The sequence below is a fragment of the Carlito syrichta genome, unplaced genomic scaffold (genome assembly GCF_000164805.1).
Source record: "Carlito syrichta isolate Samal-C Ts95f unplaced genomic scaffold, Tarsius_syrichta-2.0.1 Scaffold313184, whole genome shotgun sequence".
Taxonomy (NCBI): domain Eukaryota; kingdom Metazoa; phylum Chordata; class Mammalia; order Primates; family Tarsiidae; genus Carlito; species Carlito syrichta.
This window is the reverse complement of record NW_007257280.1, coordinates 200,254-219,357: the sequence shown is the minus strand read 5'-3', so window position 1 is coordinate 219,357 and position 19,104 is coordinate 200,254. Positions and strand designations below refer to the sequence as shown.

At 40.3% G+C, this 19,104-nt stretch overlaps 1 protein-coding gene across 1 annotated transcript in view; it reads left to right on the top strand.

The window, feature by feature from the left end:
* The window catches only part of LOC103272741 (transmembrane 9 superfamily member 2-like), a 118,098-nt gene that overhangs the window by 79,540 nt on the left and 19,454 nt on the right, over window positions 1-19,104 (top strand). The window contains exon 13 of the mRNA XM_021718655.1: window positions 16,691-16,850. Within this exon, the coding sequence (XP_021574330.1) occupies window positions 16,691-16,850 (160 nt within the window). The remainder of the gene's footprint in view (window positions 1-16,690; window positions 16,851-19,104) is intronic.

Below are 19,104 nucleotides of genomic sequence, written 5' to 3'. Positions count from 1 at the left end.
CCACTCACCTCAGTCTCCCAAAGGTGCGGGATTACAGGCTGAGCCACTGAGCCCGGCTTCCGGTCTACTTTTAATGGGCAGTAGGGTTGGTTTCATGTTTTTGCGATTGTGAATAGTGCGGCAGTAAACATGCATGTCTTTTTTGTAGAACAATTTATGTTCCTCTGAGTATATTCCCAGGAGAGGGACTGCTGGATTGTCTGGAAGGTCAATTTTTAGTTCTTTTAGGAATCACCACATTACTTGCCATAGCAGTTGAACTAACTTGCACTCCCACCACAGTGTAGAAGCATTCCCTTTTCTCCTCAACCATATCAGCATCTATTGTTTGTTGATTTATTAAAGATAACCATCTTTACTGGAGTTAGGTGGTATCTTATTGTAATTTTGATTTGCATTTCTCTGATGATTAATGAGGCTGAGCAATTTTTCATGTGTCTGTTGGATGCTTGTATGTCATCTTTTGAGAAGTATCTGTTCATGTACTTTGTCCACTTTTTAATGAGGTTGTTTGTGTTTTTCCTTTCACTTCATTTGAGTTCTTTGTAGATCCTAGATTTTAGGCCTTTGTTGGATGCATAATTTGCAAATATTTTTTCCTATTCTGTTGGTTGTGTCTTTACTCTCTTGATGGTTTCTTTTGCTGTACGAAAGCTTTTCAGTTTGATGAGGTCCCACTTGTTTGTATTAGCTTTTATGGCATTCGCTTTTGGGGACTTGGTCAATAATTGGTTGCCTATGCTGATGTGCATAATGGTGTCTCCTATGTTTTCTTCTAGGATCTTTTTTTTTTCTTCCCGAAAGCAGGATTTATTGAGAGAAAAGAAAAGATCCCACAGTGGGAGGGAACCTGAAGGGGGTTGCCTTTTTTTTTTTTTGAGTTGGAGTCTCACTCTGTCGCCCAGGCTGGAGTGCAGTGGCACACTCATGGCCACCCCAACGTCGACCTGCTGGACTCTGGTGATCCTTCCACCTCGGCCTTCCAAGTAGCTGGAACTACAGGTGTGCGCTACCACACCTGGCTAATTTTTTTTTATTATTTATTGTAGAGACGAGATCTCACCAAGTTGCCCAGGCTGATCTCAAACCCACGGGCTCAGGCAATCCACTCACTTCAGCCTCCCAAAATGGTGGAATTACAGACTAAGCCACTGAGCTGCATTCTTATAGTTTGAAGTTTTACATTTAGGTCCTTGATTCATTATGAGTTGATTGTTGAATATGGTGATAAGTACGTGTCCAGTTTCATTCTTCTGCATGTGGTCAGCCAGTTTTCCCAGCACTATTTACTAAATGTAGTCTCCTTTCCCCAGTGATTGTTGGTGGTGGCTGTGTCAAAGATGAGTTTGTTGAGAGACAGTATTTTTGCTTCCAGAATCTCTGTACTGTTCTATTAGTGTATGTGCCTATTCCTGTACCAATACCAGGCTGTTTTAGTTACTGTAACCTTGTAGTAAAGTTTAAAGTCTGATACCTCCTGTTTGTTCCTTTTGCTGAGGATTGTTTTGGCAATTTGTGCTCTTTTTTTGTTTCCATATGAATTTTTGTATTGCCTTTTCCAGGTCTGAGAAAAATGATGTTGGTAATTTGATGGGTATTGCATTGAATCTGTAGATTGACTTGGAATGGATATCTTTACAATATTGATTCTTCTAACCCATGAGTATGGCCTATATTTCTATTTGTTTGTCATCCTTGACTTCTTTGAGCAGCGTTTTGTAATTCTCATTGTAAAGGTTTTTCACTTCTCTTGTTAAGTTGATGCCAAGGTATTTTATTTTATTTTTTTTGGTGGCCATTGTGAATGAGATTGTGCTTTTTATTTGGCTCTCTGCCTGCTTGTTGCTGGTGTACAGAAATGCAACTATCTTTTGCATGTTGATTTTATAACCTGAGTCTTTACCAAAGTCATTTATCAGTGCAGGGGGGTTTTTGACAGACTCCCTAGGGTTTTCTTTTTTTTTTTTTGGTGTGTGTTGGAGTCTTACTCTGTTGCCCAGGTTGGAGTGCAGTGGTACGCTCATGGCCACACCGCAGCCTCGACCTGCTGGGCCCCAGCAATCCTTCCACCTCAGCCTTCCAAGTAGCTGGGACTACAGACGTACACCACCAGGCCTGGCTAATTTTTGATTTATTGTAGAGATGAGGTCTCACTGCCCAGGCTGGTCTTGAACCCGTGGGCTCAGGCAATCCTCTCACCTCAGCCTCCCAAAGTGCTAGGATGATAGGCATGAGCCACTGCACCCGACCACTTTTTTTTTTTTGAGTCAGAGTCTCACTTTGTCACCCAGTTTGGAGTGCAGTGGCACGCTTACGGCCACCACAGCCTCGACTTGCTGGGCTCAGGCAATCCTTCCTTCTCAGCCTTCTAAGAAGCTTGAACTACAGGCATGTGCCATTATGTCAGTTAATTTTTCTTGATTTATTATAAAGATGAGGTCTTGCCGAGTTGCCCAGGCTGGTCTCGAACTCATAGGCTCAGGCAATCCTCTCACCTTGGCCTTCCAAAGTGCTGGGATTATAGGCGTGAGTCACTGCACCTGGCCTCCCTAGGGTTTTCAAGGTGTAGAATCATATTGTCCACAAAGAGGGAAAGCTTACCTTCCTCTCTTCCTATTTGGATACCCCTGGTTTCCTTCTCTTGCCTGATTGCTCTGGCTAGGACTTCCAGCACTATATTGAACAGAAGAAGTGAGAGTGAATATTCTTCTCTTGTTCCTGATCTCAGCGGGAATGCTTCTAGCTTCTGCTCATTGAGCAAAATGTTGACTATGGGTTTATTATAGATGGCTCTTACTGTTTTGAGGAATGTTCCTTCCACGCCTACTTGCTCAAGGGTTTTTATAAAAAAAAAAAAGAGAGAGATGCTAAATTTTGTCAAATGTTTTTACTGCATCTAATAATACAATCATGTGGTTCTTGGTTTTACATCTGTTAATGTGCTGAATTATGTTTATGGTCTTGAGAATGGTCAACCAGCCCTGAATTCCAGGAATGAAGCCTACCTGGTCATGGCGGCTGATCCTTGAGATGTATTGCTGGATCCGATTTGCTAGAATCTTGTTGAGATTTTTTTTTGCATCTATTTTCTTTTTTTTTTTTTTTTTTTTTTTTTAGTTGGAGTCTCACTCTGTCGCCCAAACTGGAGTGCAGTGGCACGCTCCCAGGCACCGCAAGCCTCGAGCTGCTGGGCTCCGACAATCCTTCTGCCTCAGCCTTCCAAGTAGCCTGAATTACAGGCGTGCGCTACCACACCCGGCTAGTTTTTGATTTATTGTAGAGACAAGGTCTTGCCAAGTTGCCCGGGTGGGTCTCCAACCCGCGGGCTCAGGCAATCCACTCGCCACAGCCTCCCAAAGTGCTAGGATTACAGGCTGAGCCACCGAGCCCGGCTGCATCTATTTTCATCGAGGAAGATTGGCCTATAGTTCTCTCTTTGCTTGTTAGGGGTCTTTGCCAGGTTTGGGCATCAGTATGATATTAGCTTCATAAAATGAGTTGGGGAGAGTTCCATCATTCTTGATTGCTTGGAATACTTTCAGTAAGATTGATATCAGCTCCTACTTGTGTGTCTTGTAGAATTCAGCTGGGAAGCCATAAATCCGAGGCTTTTTTTGGTGGGGAGATTTCTTATGACTGAGTTGATTTCCTGGATTGTTACTGGTCTGCTTAGAGTTTCAATTTCTTCTTGCTTCAACCTTGGGAGGTTGTGTGATGTCAGAAAGTCCTCCATTTCTTTTAGGTTTTCTAGTTTATTTGCATACAGGTGTTCATAGTAATCTCTGATAATCTTATGAATTTCTTCAGGGTCAGTTGTGACTTTACCTTTTGCGTTTCTAACTGTGTTTATTTGGACTTTCTCTCTCTCTTCTTTAGTCAATCAGGCCAGGCGTTTGTCAATCTTATTTATCCTGTCAAAGAGCCGGCTTTTTGTGTTGTTGATCCTTTCTATGATATTTTTGTCTTCTATATCCTGCAATTGTGATTCTTCTGCTGAAGTTAGGATTTAGATGATCTTGCCTTTCCAGCTCCTTTATGATGTTCTGTTAGGCTGTTTACTTGTGATCTTTCTGTTTTTCTGATGTGTGCATACAATGCTATGAATTTTCCTCTTGACACTGTTTTCATGGTACCCCAGAGATTTTGATAAGATGTGTTTTTGTTTCCAGCAATCTTTTTATTTCTGTCTTGATTTCTGTATCTTTCAGGAGCATGTTGTTTTTTGCCCATGTCTTTGTGTGCTTGGGGAAGATCTTGATGGTGGCAGTATTTATTTTTATTCCACTGTGATCTGAGAAGATGCATGATATTATTTTGATCTTTGGAAATTTGTTCACACTTTACTTATGTCTGAGAATGTAATCAATCTTGGAGTATGTTCCATGTGCTGATGAATAGAATCTACACTCTGTAGATGTCTACTAAATCAATTTAATTGAGCATTGAGTTAAGGTTACAGATTTCCTTGTTTGTTTTTTGCCTTGATAATCTATCTAGAGCTGTTAGTGTGGTTATTTATGCCTCCAACTGTGATTGTGTGACAGTCAAAAAGTTCTCTCTTAGTTTATTTAGTAGTTGTTGTTTTTTTTATTATAAAACCTGGTGCTCTTGTGTGGGGTGCATATATGTTTAAGATGGATATTTCTTATAGGTGGATTGAGTCTTCTATCATTATGCAGTATCCTTCTGTGTCCCTTTTTAACTTTTGATGGTTTAAAGTCTTTGTCTGACATTAGAATAGCTATGTCTGCTCTCTTCTCTTTTCCATTTGCCTGAAAAACTGTTTTCCAGCCCCCAGCTTTGGGTCTGTGGATGTCCCTTGTTGTGTGATGAGTTTCCTGGAGACAAAAGACTGTTGGATCATGCTTCTTTATCCAGTTTGCCACTCTATGTCTCTTCAGTGGTGCATTTAGTCAATACATTTGAAATTGGTTATTGAAATCTGAGAGTTTATTCCTATCATTGGGCTCTTATGGGATTACCTTGTTTCCTTTTTTACTTTTGTATTTTTATATGTGTGTATTTTCATTTTCTGTTTACTCTCTGCTTGATTGTATGTTTATGATGGGTATGATTGTTCTTTTTTTCTTTTCCTATATTCACCTTCCTAAGTGTCTCCTGGTCTGGAGGTGGCATATTCTCTTAGGAATTGGATATCTGTGAAAGATTTTAAGTATTTATCACTTATGAAGCTTCGCTTGGAGGGGTAGGAAATTCTTGACTGGGATTGCTTATCTTTAAGAACATTAAAGCCAGACGCAGTGACTCAAGCCTGTAATCCCAGCACTTTGGGAGGCCAAGGTAAGGATTGCCTGAGTCCGTCAGTTCAAGATCAGCCTGGCAACATGGTGTGACCTTGTCTCTACAATACATCAAAAGTCAGCCAGATGTGGTAGCACATACCTGTAATTCTGGCTATTTGGAAGGCTGAGGTGGAAGGATTGCTGAATCCCGGCAGGTCGATACTGGGGTGGCTGTGAGAGTGTCACTGTACTCCAGCCTGGGTGACAGAGTGAGACTCCAACTCAAAAAAATAAAAAGAATGTTAAAAATTGGACTACAGTCCCTTCTGCCTTGTAGTGTTTCTGTGGATAGGTCTGGAGCAGTTCTGATGGGTCTTACCTGGTAGGTAGTCAGAGCTTTCTCTCTTGCTGCCTTGAGAACTTTTTCTTTCATGCTTACTTTGTGGAGGCAAATTACTATGTGTCTTGGGGATGGTCTTATCATGTGATCCCTTACGAGAGTTCTCTGAATCTCTTGCACCTGAATGATTGCCTTTCTAGAGAGATGTGGGAAGTTTTCTTGGATAACATCATGGAATGTTTGTTCCATGGTGTTCTCAGTTTGCCTTTCTGCTTCAGGGATACCAATCAGGTGTACATTTGGCTTCTTGACATAGTCTCATATCTCTTGGAGGCTTGCTTCTTCTTTAAGATTTCTTTTTCTATGTTGAATAGACTGGGTTAATTCCATATTTCAGATCCTGAGATTCTTTCCTCTGCTTGGCTGATCCTGCTCTTTCTGCTTCTTACTTTGTTTCTGATTTCCAGGATGGAGCCTTCATTTCTATTATTTTAGAATAGTCTTCTCTGAAATTGGTCAACTCCACTTTTACTTCCTGTATGACTTTAGTGAGTTTTACTTCTAATTTCTCTTGGTTCTCTCTGTTAATTTTAGCCTTCTACTCTCTGATTTCTGTGACTGTCATCTAGGGCAAGTCATTCTGTGGTGTTTCCATTGTTTGTGCTCTGATAGCTGCTTTTTCAGGTGCTGTCTCCTTAGGACTCTCGAGGGTTGCCTATGTTTTTTTCACTGATTTTTCCTCATTTGTGTCCGGCCTCTCTTCCCTATAATTCCACTTTGGTTTTGTTGCTCTGAAGCTAGTCAATGACTTTCTGTTCTAGGACCCTTTCTGCGGTTCCATATAGGTCACTCAATGAGACGGAGAGGGGAATTTGCTTCTGCTCCTTGCTCTACCCTGTGACAGACTGCTCTCTCAGATTTTTATGTCCCACTGTTAATCTAGTCAGGTTACTTTTCAGCCCCTGCTGCTAGTCCTCTGCAGAGAGTGAATGAGGGGATGGTCCCCCTGTCCTATCTGCAGTTTTCAGCCCAGAAGCCTTCCCACTGAGAAAGCCTTTGAATGTCTCTCATGTTGCTTCCTGCCTGTTCAGTTTTGCACTCTGCTCTTGAAAAAGAGTGAATTCCTTGCTATGGGGTTGGGGGAATCTGCCCTGTAGACGTGCAGGGCTTGGAGGTGATTCTTTCTCATCTGGCTAGGAAGATGGTTACCAGATGTTGGCAGTGCTGCCAGCTGGGTTCACTCTGCAGGTGGGCTTTCTCTGCCTGAAAGCTGGCCACAGGGCTCCACTGGCAGAAGCCATGCTCTTGGAGGCTGATGCATGGGTTTTGCTCCCCATTCCACTTGGGCTCTGGTTGCCTGCTGCTGTGACCTGACCAGGACTCCTCCTGCATGGGACCAATGACCCATGAATAGCTGGAAGGGGGTGAGCCAACCCAAAGCATCTTAGAATCATTCACCACTCTCCTTCACTTGTTAGGGCTTCAGTTTATGTGTGAGCCTGGTGCACAGCAGGGGATGGGGCACCTGGATTCCCATGTCTGCGTGCTTTCTGGTCTATATGTGTTCAAAGAGAACTTTGCTGGGTGCAGGGGGCTTCACCTGTCCAAAAGTGTTCAGATGTCTCCATCTATTGGTGGCTGAGTCCCCACTCTCTGCCTTGCTCAGCAAGAGAGACACTGGTCTGTTGCTCTGTTGTGGCCATCTTGGATCTCCAAGCCCCAGAGGTTTTTTTATACTAGTATAAAATACTAAATACTTATCAGACAAGTGATTTGCAAATATTTTCTTCCATTCTGTGGATTTTTTTAGTTTCTTCATTGTAGTCTTTGAAGCACAAAACGTAGATTTTGTTAAAGTTCAATTTTTAATTTAATTTAATTTAATTTAATTTAATTTTTTTGAGTTGGAGTCTCACTGTCGCCCAGACTGGAGTGCAGTGGCCGCTCCCAGCCACTGCAGCCTCGACCTACTGGGCTCCGGCGATCCTTCCACCTCAGCCTTCCAAGTAGCTGGAACTACAGGCACACGCTACCACGCCTGGCTAATTTTTTTATTTATTGTACAGATGAGGTCTTGCCAAGTTGCCCAAGCGGGTCTCAAACCCATGGGCTCAGGCGATTCACTCAACTCAGCCTCCCAAAGCGTGGGATTACAGGCGGAGCCACTGAGCCCGGCTCAATTTTTAATTTTAATTTTAATTTTTATGAGTCTGACTCTCACTCTGTCACCCAGGCTAGAGTGTAGTGGCACACTCATGGCCACCACAACCTTGACCTGCTGGGCTCAGGTGATCCTTCTGCCTTGACTTTTCAAGTAGCTGGAACTACAGGCATGTACCACCATGCCTGACTAATTTTTTGATTTATTGTAGAGATGAGGTCTTGCCAAGTTGCCCAAGCTGGTCTCGAACCTCTGGGCTCAGGCAGTCTTCTTGCCTCTGCTTCCCAAAGTGCTGGGATTACAGGCGTGAACTACCACACCTGGCATCAATTTATCTTTTATTGTTGTTGTCATTGCTTATGTTTTAGGTGTCACATTTAAGAAACCATTGCCTAATTCAAGGTTACTACAATGTTGTTTTATGTTTTTTTGTAAGTTTGATATTTTATGTCTTAAATTTAAATATTTGATCTGCTTTGAATTAATTTTTGTATATGGCATAAGAGTGTCCAGCTTCATTCTTTTGTTTGTGGATATTCAGTTTGTCTTGACACCATTTTTTTTTTTAGTTGGGGTCTCACTCTGTTGATCAGGTTAGAGTGCAGTGGCACAATCATGGCTCACTGCAGCCTTGAACTCCTGTGCTCAGACAGTCCTCCTGAGTAGCTGGAACTACAGGTGTGCACCACCACACCTGGGTAATTTTGGATTTTTTTGTAGAGATGAGATCTTGCTATATTCCCTAAGGTGATCCTGAACTCCTGGGATCAAGCAATCTTTCCACCTCAGTGTCCCAGAGTGCTGGGATTACAGGTGTGAGCCATCATGCCTAGCCCCAATTTTTTTTAAAGACAGGATCTCACTATGTTGCCCAGGCTGGTCTTTAACCGTGGCCTCAAGTGATTCCTCTTTCTCTGTCTTTCAAAGTGCTAGAATTATAGGTGTGAGCCACTGTGCCCAGCCAACATCATTTGCTGAAAAGACTATTCTTTCCCTATTGAATTATCTTGACTCCCTTGTTAAAAATCAAATACTCATAAATCTATGGGTTTATTTCTAGATTCTCAATCTATTCTAAGTCCATCCTCATATATAAATTCATAATTATGCCAGTACCACACATTCTTGATACTATAGCTTTGTATTAAAATTTCAAATAGAGAAGTATGAGTCTTCCAACTTTGTTCTTTTTAAAGATTGTTTTAGCTATTCTTGACCTTTGTATTTTCATATGATTTTTAAGTAGAGCTTTTAAATTTCTTCAGAAAGCCAGCTGTAAGTTGGGTGTGGTAGGGCACAGCTGTAGTCCCTGCTACTCAGAAAGCTGAGTAGGGAGAATCCCTTGAACACAGGAATTCAAGGTCAGTGGGAAAAACAGCAAGATCCTGTCTCAAAAAAACACACAGCAAAAAAGCCAGCTTTATTTTAATAGAATTGAATGGAATCTGTAGATCTATTTGGGGAATATTGCCATTTTTATGTTATTAAGTTGTCTAATTAAAGAACAAGGGATATCTTTCCATTTGTTTGATCTTCTTTAATTTCTTCCAATGACATTATCCTTTGTATGATTTCAGTTCTTTTCAATTTATTGAGACTTGTTTTATGGTTTAATATGTAGGAGAATGTTCTAACACTTGAGAAGACTGTCTATTCTGCTCTTGTTGGGTAGGATGTTCTGTAGATCTCTGTTAGGTTTAGTAGGTTTATGGTGCTATTAAAGCCTTTCATTCCCTTGTTGATCTTTTGCCTAGTTGTCCTGTCCATTATTTAAAGTGGGATATTGAAGTCTTTAAATATTATTGTTGAATTATCCATTTCTTCCTACAATTTTGTCAGTTTTTGCTTCATATATTTTGGGGCTCTGTGTTTAGGTACATATATATATATATTTTTTTTTGAGTTGGAGTCTCACTCTGTCGCCCAGACTGGAGTGTAGTGGCTGCTCCCGGCCATCGCAGCCTCCACCTTCTGGGTTCCGGCGATCCTTCCGCCTCAGCCTTCCAAGTAGCCAGAATTACAGGCGCGTGCTACCACGTCTGGCTAATTTTTTACTTTATTGTAGAGATGAGGTCTTGCCAAGTTGTCCAGGTGGGTCTCGAACCCACGGGCTCAGGCAATCCACTCACCTTAGCCTCCCAGGGCGCGGGATTACAGGCTGAGTCAACAAGCCCAGCTCATATATGTTTATAGTTGTTAGTTGTTCTTGATGGATTGACCCTTGTATTGTCACAGAATGTTTTTCTTTGTCTCTCATAACACTTTTTTTCTTAAAGTCTATTTTGTCTGACAGAAGTGTAGCCACTACAGCTGTCTTTTCATTACTGTTTGCTTACACACACATATTTTGTACATTTACTGTCAACCTGTTTGTATCTTCAAACAAAAATTATGACTCTTGTAGACATCATGTATTTGGATTTTTTTGTCCGTTTTGTCAATCTCTGCTTTTTAATTAGAATATTTCTTCCATTTATAGTTAATGTAATTACTGATAAAATAGAATTTGTGAACTGGGAGCTGTGGCTCATGCCTATAATCCCAGCACTTTGGAGGCTGAAGTGAGAGGATTGCCTGAGCCCATGGGTTTGAGACCAGCCTGGGCAACTTTGGTGAGACCTCACCTCTACAATAAATAAAAAAATTATCTGGGCATGGTGGTGCATGCCTGTAGTTCCAACCACTTGGAAGGCTGAGGTGAAAGAATTGCCTGACCCCAGCAGGTCGAGGCTGCAGTAGCTGTGAGCATGCCACCGCACTCCAGCCTGAACGACACAGTGAGACTTCAACTCAAAAAAAAGAAAAAAAAAGAATTTGTGTTTGTCATTTTGCTGTTTTCCTTTTATATATCTTATGTCTTTTCTATTCCTTTACTCCATCGCTGTATTAAATAGATAATATCTAGTGTGCGATTTTTGTTCTCATAATTGTTTAAAACTATTTTTTGAGTTATTTTATTAGTAGTTGCTTTATGGATTACAATTAATATCTTAACTTATAACAACTTAGTTCAGATTAATACCAAGAAAATTTCAATGTTATACAAAAACTTTGCTTCTTTATAGTTTCTTTCCTTCCCCCTTCTTTGTGCTGTTATTGTCATATACATTGCATTTTTATACTTTGTATGTCCTCAACACAGATTTATAATTATTTCATTGTGCAGTTGTCTTTTAAATTAGATAGGCAGGAAAAGAGTTTCAAACAAATAATACTAATCATGAGACCTTGGGCAAGTTCTTTAACTTCTCTAAGCTTAGGTTTCCTCATCTGCAGTATGGAAATGATGACATTATTTGCCTCATATAGTTGCTATAAGGCTTAAGTAGGATAGTGTATGTAAAGCATTTAGAACAGTGCCTAGTACAGAATAAGTGCTCAATAAATGGTAGCTGTGGTTATTAGCTACTGTTTTCTTTTATCATCATGCCTTTGCTCATGTAGTTCCATCTATTTGTAATCTCTTCAATTTCCCTATGTGAATTTTTTATTCATTCTTTAAGTTCCAGCTCAGATACCACCACTTCCATGCTCTTAACTTCTATAGTTGTTATTACCATTATCATAATGCTTATCACAGTCTTCATTAGATTGTAGTTCTTTGTAATATGTCTTATCTATCATTTTATGTTTAAAAAAACTCATAAGAGTGAGTACTATGTCTTATTATCTCAGTATTTTTCACAGTGTAACTCAGTGCCTTATGCATGGAAGAAGTGCTCAGTAGATGTTTACTGTATGATTGAATAATGTGAATAATTTAGAAATCCAAAGCAGATTCAGTTTTCTAGTTCTGTTAGTAGAACTGAATGCAATTTTAAAGCAATAAACAAGGCATGCTATAAAGGATATATTTCCTTAAGTGGTTTATGAGCTGTCTCAGGAAGATAGGAGAGAGTCATAAGGTATCAGAATTCTTTTTTTTTTTTTTTCTTGAGTCAGAGTCTCACTCTGTTGCCCAGGCTGGAGTGCAGTGGCACACTCATGGCCACTGCAGCCTCAACCTACTGGACTCAGGCGATCCTTCAGCTTCAGCCTTCCAAATAGTTGGAACTACAGGGATGTGCCACTATGCCTGGCTAATTTTTTTGATTTATTGTAGAGACAAGGTCTCACCAAGTTTTCCCGGCTGGTCTCGAACCCGTGGGCTCAGACAATCCTCTCACCTCGGCCTCCCAAAGTGCTGGATTATAGGCATGAGCCACCATGCCCAACCTGGTACTAGAATTCTTATTTCTCAAAATGGGGTAGGTTGAAAGAAAATTTCAGTGTCTCACAACATATAAATGGATTTGGATTTAGATGGAGCAGCGATTTGACTACTGAACATATATGTTCCCTAAAGTAATTTGATGATAGAAAAGCTATTAAACAATGCCCCTTTCCTCCATGTAACCCTAATAGTAGTAGGCAGGGAAAGAGGCAGCATAGTTTGATGGGCATGCACCCAAACTTTAAAATTGGAAAAAGAAAGTTTGAATTTCAGCACAATAGATGAATGACTTTGGATAAGTTCTATACCCTTTTTTCTTTTTTTAGTTGAATCTCACTCTGTCACCCATGATGGAGTGCAGTGGATGATCACAGCTCACCACAGCCTCAACTTCCTGGGTTCAGGTGATCCTTCTGCTTTAGCCTCCTGAGTATTTGGACTACAGACACACACCACCACACCTGGTTATTTTTTTTGATTTTTTTGTGAGATGAGGTCTCACTATGTTTTACAGGCTGGTCTTGAACTCCTGAGCTCAAGCAATTCTCCCACCTTGGCCTCTCGAAGCTGGGATTACAGGCATAAGCCACAGCACCTGGCCCCCTATAACCTCTCTGATTGCCCATGTCACAGAGTCATTTAGAGAAGTAAATGAACTAATGGATTGTGAAATTGTTTTGTGAGTTATAAAGCATTTTTTTTGGTCACTTTTTTCTTCTGGGTTCTTACTGCTCTGTGTTTGTCATTCTGCTATAGCATTTCCTATGTTGTATTGTAATTTATTTGTTTATGTCTGTCTCCCACTAGATTGAGCTTTTTGAGAACAAAGATTTTTGTTTTATTTATCTTTGAACACCAGGGCCTAACACATAGGTACTCAATAAATGTTTGATGAATGTGTGAATAACTGTTTCAGGTAGAAGATGGACTCAGGTGACCTATTAAGTTTCCTTTTAGTTTTGCTATTTAAGATTCCATGAAGAGGTCTAGAAGGAATTAGAGATTACATAGGAAGAAATATTTAGAATGTAAAAACATGAAGTTGAAGGACAGTTACAGATTTGTTAAACACACATTAACATTCTAGTGTGTACTTTCAAAAGGGAAATTGTTGAGACGGGTTAATTGAGTTTATGTATAAGAAGGGAGGTTATGATTTGTCAAGTGAGAAGTAATTTTTCTGGCCAAGGAATGATAACAGCCGAAATGAATCTCTTAAAAGCTAGGAAATTTGGCAGTTGAATATCGTGGCTAAACAAATTCATTAGAGCAGAAAGGTATTGAAAACATTTTGAGAAGTGTGGTTAAATCATGGAAAACCAGGCTTCCTTATTAAGATGCCAGAAACTTATGAGACAAGGTGGAGGGTTTGTTGTATTTGTTGTTGTTTGAAAGGACTTGAAGCCACATCTCTAGCAGGAGCAAAGTATGAGCCTTTAAAGAGAAGAATAGATATACCTACAAAAAAGGTGTTTTTAAATTTTGTTTTGTTTTGTCTTTTTTGAGACAGAGTTTCTCTTTGTCACCCAGATTGGCGTGTGCAACCCTGACCTTCTGGGTTGAAGAAGTCCTTCTTCCTCAGCTTTCCAAATAGCTGGGACTAGAGGCACACACAACCATACATGGCTATTTTTTTTTATGTTTTGTAGAGACGAGGTCTCACTGTGTTGCCCCCAGGCTCGAACTCCTGGCCTAAAGCTATCCTCCCACTTTGACCTCTCAAAGTACTGGAATTATAGGCATGAGCCACCATACCTAACCTCAAAAAGTTGTTAATAGACAGAAGAGATCATAAACACAAGGGTGAAAGGTGAAGTAGAAATAGTAAATCACTTATAATGAGAGATGAGAAAGCAGCCTAAACAATAATCCTAAATAAGAAACCGAGAAGAGATAGCAAATATGAAGGCAGCATCAGAGTCCTAGACCTGGAATGGACCTTGAGAGAACTTACAACTAAAGAGCTTAACCAAAACTTCCCTGAACAGTAGACCTCAAAGCCTGACCTGGTGTTGTCATGGAGTGGCTATTAATACAGTCCCTCTCTCTGGTCTCTGAAAAAATGTCCAGGAAAGGAGAAAATAGAAGGGATTGGTGAGGTGGGTTCAAGAGTAATTGTCTCAGCATAGAGGCTTTATCATAGCATAGTAGAATGGGAAAGGCTTGCTCTTAAAAAAATCGAACACATCTGAGTTAGAATCCCAGCTCTGCCTCTTTTTAGTTGTTCGACCTTGAGCAAAGTTCTTAATATCACTAAAGACATTAATAAGGAACTCTGCCTTTCCCCATAACTCCTATTTTTCAGATGTCTGAGTTGCTGATTTAATTTTCCTATAATTTCTGGCCTGTTTTCCATTTCTTTGTTTTTAAATTTTTTTTTAATGCTGTGTTCTAAGACATTTTATCGACTCTATCTTCCAACCCTTTTATTGAGGTTTTAATTCCTCTTGTCATGTTTTTAATTCCCGAGAGCTCTTTTATTTTCTCAATAGTCCTTAAAATTTCTTCTTGTTGTTTTATGGTTGCAATATCTCCTCTAATTCTCTCTGAGGATGTCAAGGATAGATTTTCCTTTTAAAAGTTTTCCTATGAGCTTCAAGGATCTTCCCCAAGAGTATAGACCTCCATTCTTCTGTTGGGGTCGGGAAAGGGAAGTATTATTGCAAAGTAGGGGCGGGAATCTGCAAGTCAGATTCTCGGGCTGATTTTCAACCAGTCCTCCTACATGTTCCTGAGCCTTTTTGGAGTTCTGGGGTATAAATTGACTTGTCTCTTAGCTTTCCCTACTGATGATTTGACATGCAGTTTTCTCATTTCTACTAGCTCAGTTGCTATTTGTCCAGCTATCTAGTTTCCAAAACTTGTTGCTAATGTCTTCTTTCCTGTATCCTCCTTTTTGTGTATTTATGCCCTTTAAGCATTTCTTTACTATAGTTTGATCAGAGTTTTGAGGAAAGAGCAGAGCTATATCTGTGAGTTAAATCTACCCTCTTTAACCAAAAGTCTCTTGATTCTTCCATGTCTTTCTTTTAGATTAGAAAATATAGTTTATTTAGAAAGTAAATTAGAGAGAGAAAGAGGTGATTCACCTCCCCAAGGTAGGGGAGGGGGCCAAAGCTTAAGAAAACATGGCCTAGCCATAGATCAAAGAGCACATGGCCACACCATAGCTTAGCAAGGCACTGGCCACAATGGCCTGGCAATGGTGGTGATGGTCTCTGGCAACGGCATCCCATGTCTTTTATATCCATCTCTTTGCATTTTAACTATCACCATATTATACAGATCCTTACCACTGTATATCTGGGCTTTTTTCCTCTATCATCTTCTCCCTTAGGTCTGTCCTCTGCAATGCTATAGATTCATGTTCCTGAAAAACTGGACTATGTATCATAGGTTTTTTGTGTGTGTGTGCCAGCCAAGAAGCACCGATGTGTATCACAGCTTTGATTGTAAAAACTCTTTAGTTGCTTTCTGATGCTGACAGGAGAAAATCTACATTCCTTAACCTGACATTCGAAACCTTCCACAATCTAATCTCTGTCAACCTTTTCACCCTCATCTTTTAGGCTTTTGAAAACACTCATATGTATACCCAGACCCATACCTACCTGTAGCTTTGATCAAACTTGTCTGGAACACGAGAGGCACAACAGCTGGGCTTGCCTGGTGATGTATCCAGTAGACTTAGCAGTTGATGTGTTGATTTTTAGTGATCAACTTAAAATTCTGGCCAGGTGCAGTGGTTCACACCCTGTAATCCCAGTACTTTGGGAGGCAGAGGCAAGAGGATTGCCTGAGTCCAGGGTTTTGAGACCAGCCTGGGCAACTTGGCAAGACCTCATCTCTACAGTAAATCAAAAAAATTAGCAGAGTGTGGTGGTGCATGCTTGTGGTTCCAGCTACTTGGAAGGCTGAGGCAGAAGGATCACCTGAGCCCAGCAGGTCGAGGCTGTGGTGGCTGAGGGCATGCCACTGCACTCCAGTCTGGGTGACAGTGAGACTTCTACTCAAAACAAAACAAAAAAATTATGTTTTAAGTGAATACCGGTCTAACTTGAGGCATCTTACAGCTCTTTTTAGCTTAGGACTTGAAAAATCTGTTTTTCATATATACTATTTCTTGATTGTGTTCACTATACTGCATATTGAGTTTTTCCATGACATATTACTTTACACCTTATTTATTTTCTGCTAGACTCTGAAGAAGCAAAGATGAGTAGGATGTGGAAATTACATAATAAACTACTATCTTATTATATGGTATTGAGTTTAAGCCCCAGCTCAATGACTGGGTTTACACCTTGTGATTTAATATTCTTCTAGGATTTAACCTTGTAATTTATTATATTCTTCCTACCAAAAGAATATTCTGACATTCACATCAAGTATGTTTATAACATTTTCCTGAAAGTATATTGTTTTTTAAATTTAAAAATATTAAAAAATAAATTGACATAATAATCATGTATATTTATAGGATACATAGTGATGTTGCAATATGTATAATGTATGGTGATCAGATTAGGCTAATTAGCATATCATTATCCTATATATTTATCATCCTTGTTCTAGCTATTTGTAACTATATAATATATTATTGTTAGCTATAGTTATTCTACAGTGGTATAGAACATAGAACTTTTCCCTCCTAGCTAGCTGTAATTGTATGTCCTTTAATAATTCTCTCCCTGTCTCCCATGTTTTCTAAATGATTTTTTTTTCTCCCTCAGAATTGTCTTTACTGACCTCTTCATTATGAATCTAATTCTTTGGGTGAAAGGCTCATCTGCTGCTATCTCCTTTGGCACTCTGATAGGTATCCTTACAATGTGGTTTGGAATTTCCGTACCACTAACATTTTTTGGTGCATATTTTGGAAGAAAGAGAAAGGTAAACTTTAAAACTATTGCTTTTGACCACTGAGTGATACCTAAAATAATACCTCACAGTATATATACTATACATGGAATATAAAAAGTACTGCTGGATCTCTAGAGTAAGAAAGGGAAAGAAAACAAAGTACTATTGGAGAAAACTACAGAGAATAATCGTTTTGGATTATTTTATATATAATATATATGTATATTCATATTATACATATATATATATATATTTTCTTTTTTTTTTTTTTCAGTCAGGGTCTCACTCTATCACCCAGGCTGGAGTGCCGTGGCACAAACATGGTCACTACAGCCTCATGCCTCAGCCTTCCAAGTAGCTGGAAATACAGACACATGCCACCATGCCCAGCTAATTTTTTGACTTATTGTAGAGACAAGGTCTCACCAGGTTGCCCAGGCTGGTTTCGAACCCCTGGGCTCAGGCAGTCCTCCCGCCCCCACCTCCCAAAGTACTGGGATTACAGGTGTGAGCTACTGTGCCTGGCTGGAATAAAAGATATTTTAAAAATTAAGTAAAAGACAGTAACACTTTTAAAGACACTATTTGATGGACTTCCCACATTATAGATTGTTTATATTTCCTTTTATCTCTGATGAACAAAATTAAAAGGACATATTGTAAGAAGGCTGACATCAGCCAACTTAGAAAAGTAATAGGATTATATGGTGAGGAAAGATAGCCAAGATATAGTCCAAGACACGGGGCTATTCAGTTTACAGATTTGAAAGTTAGCCTATTCTACACATAACAAAAGGGTGCAGGACACCCAAAAGAATAAATGAGGCCACACTGCAAAACAATTGTATAGGGGAGTAGTCTGAAAAGGCAAAAAGGGAGGGAGGTGGAGTTCCATTTTGAAAACTATTGACAAATTCATTTTTGTTTGTTTGATTTTTTTGTGTGTGAGTTGGGTGTCTCACTGTGTCACCCAGGCCAGAGTGCTTTGGTACAATCATGACTCACTGAAACCTCAACCTCCTGGGCTCAGGCGATTCTCTCCCCTCAGCCTCTCAAATAGCTGGGACTACAGGCGTGCACCATCATGCCTAGCCAAACTTTTGATTTTTTTTTTTTTTTTTTTTGTAGAGACAAGGTCTTGCTATGCTGCCCAAGCTGGTTTTGAACTTCTGGGCTCAAACAATCCTTCTGCCTCGGCCTCCCAGATTGCTGGGAGTACAGGCATGAGCCAACATGGCTGGCCAGAATTATTATTATTATTATTTTGAGACAGAGTCTCACTCTGTTGCCCAGACTGGAGTGCAGTGGCACAATTACAGCTCCTGGGATCAAGCAAGCCTCCTGCCTCTGTCTCTCCAGTAGCTTGGACTATAGGCACATACCACCATACTCAGCTATATTTCATTTCTTGTAGAGACAGGGTCTCACTATGTTGCCCAGGTTTGTCTTGAACTCCTAGCCTCAAGCAATCCTCCCACATCAGCCTCCCAAAGTGTTGGGATTACAGGTGTGAGCCCCTGCACCTGGCCTCATTTTACGTTTTAAAAATGTAGCTACTAGCTGGGTGCAGGGGCTCACACCTATAATCCCAGCACTTTGGGAGGGAGAGGCGAGAGAATTGCCTAAGCCCATATGTTCTAGACCAGCCTGGGCAACATAGTGAGACCTCATCTCTACAATAAATAAAAAAAATTAGCCAAGTGACATGCACCTGTAGTTCCAGCTACTTGGAAGGCTGAGGTGGAAGGATCACTTGACCCAGCAGGCCAAGGCTGAGGTGGCCATGAGCGTGCCATTGCACTCCAGGCTGGGTGACAGAGTATGACTCCAATTTAAAAAAATGTAGCTACTACAAAATTTAAAACTACATATGTGGCGTGTATTATATTTCTATTGCACAGCTCTGGGTCTAGCCCCTGCCCACATGACTGCTCTTTTTTCGTTTGTTTGCTTTGGTTTTTTTGTTTGCTTAAAGCTGTTTTGAGAAAAATGATTGCTCTTGTAAATATTCCATGTCCTGTTCGGATTCAAGATTTCTTTTTTCTCTTTTTGAGTAGGAGTGTCACTGTCGCCCAGGCTGGAGTGCAGTGGTACGCTCACGGCCACCGCAGCCTTGACCTGCTGGGTTCAGGTGATCCTTCTGCCTCAGCCTTCCAAGTAACTAGGACTATAGGTGTGCTCCATCACACTTGGCTAATATTCTTTTTTTTTTTTTGAGTTGGAGTCTCACTCTGTCATCCAGACTGGAATGCAGTGGCTGCTCCCGGCCACCGCAGCCTCAACC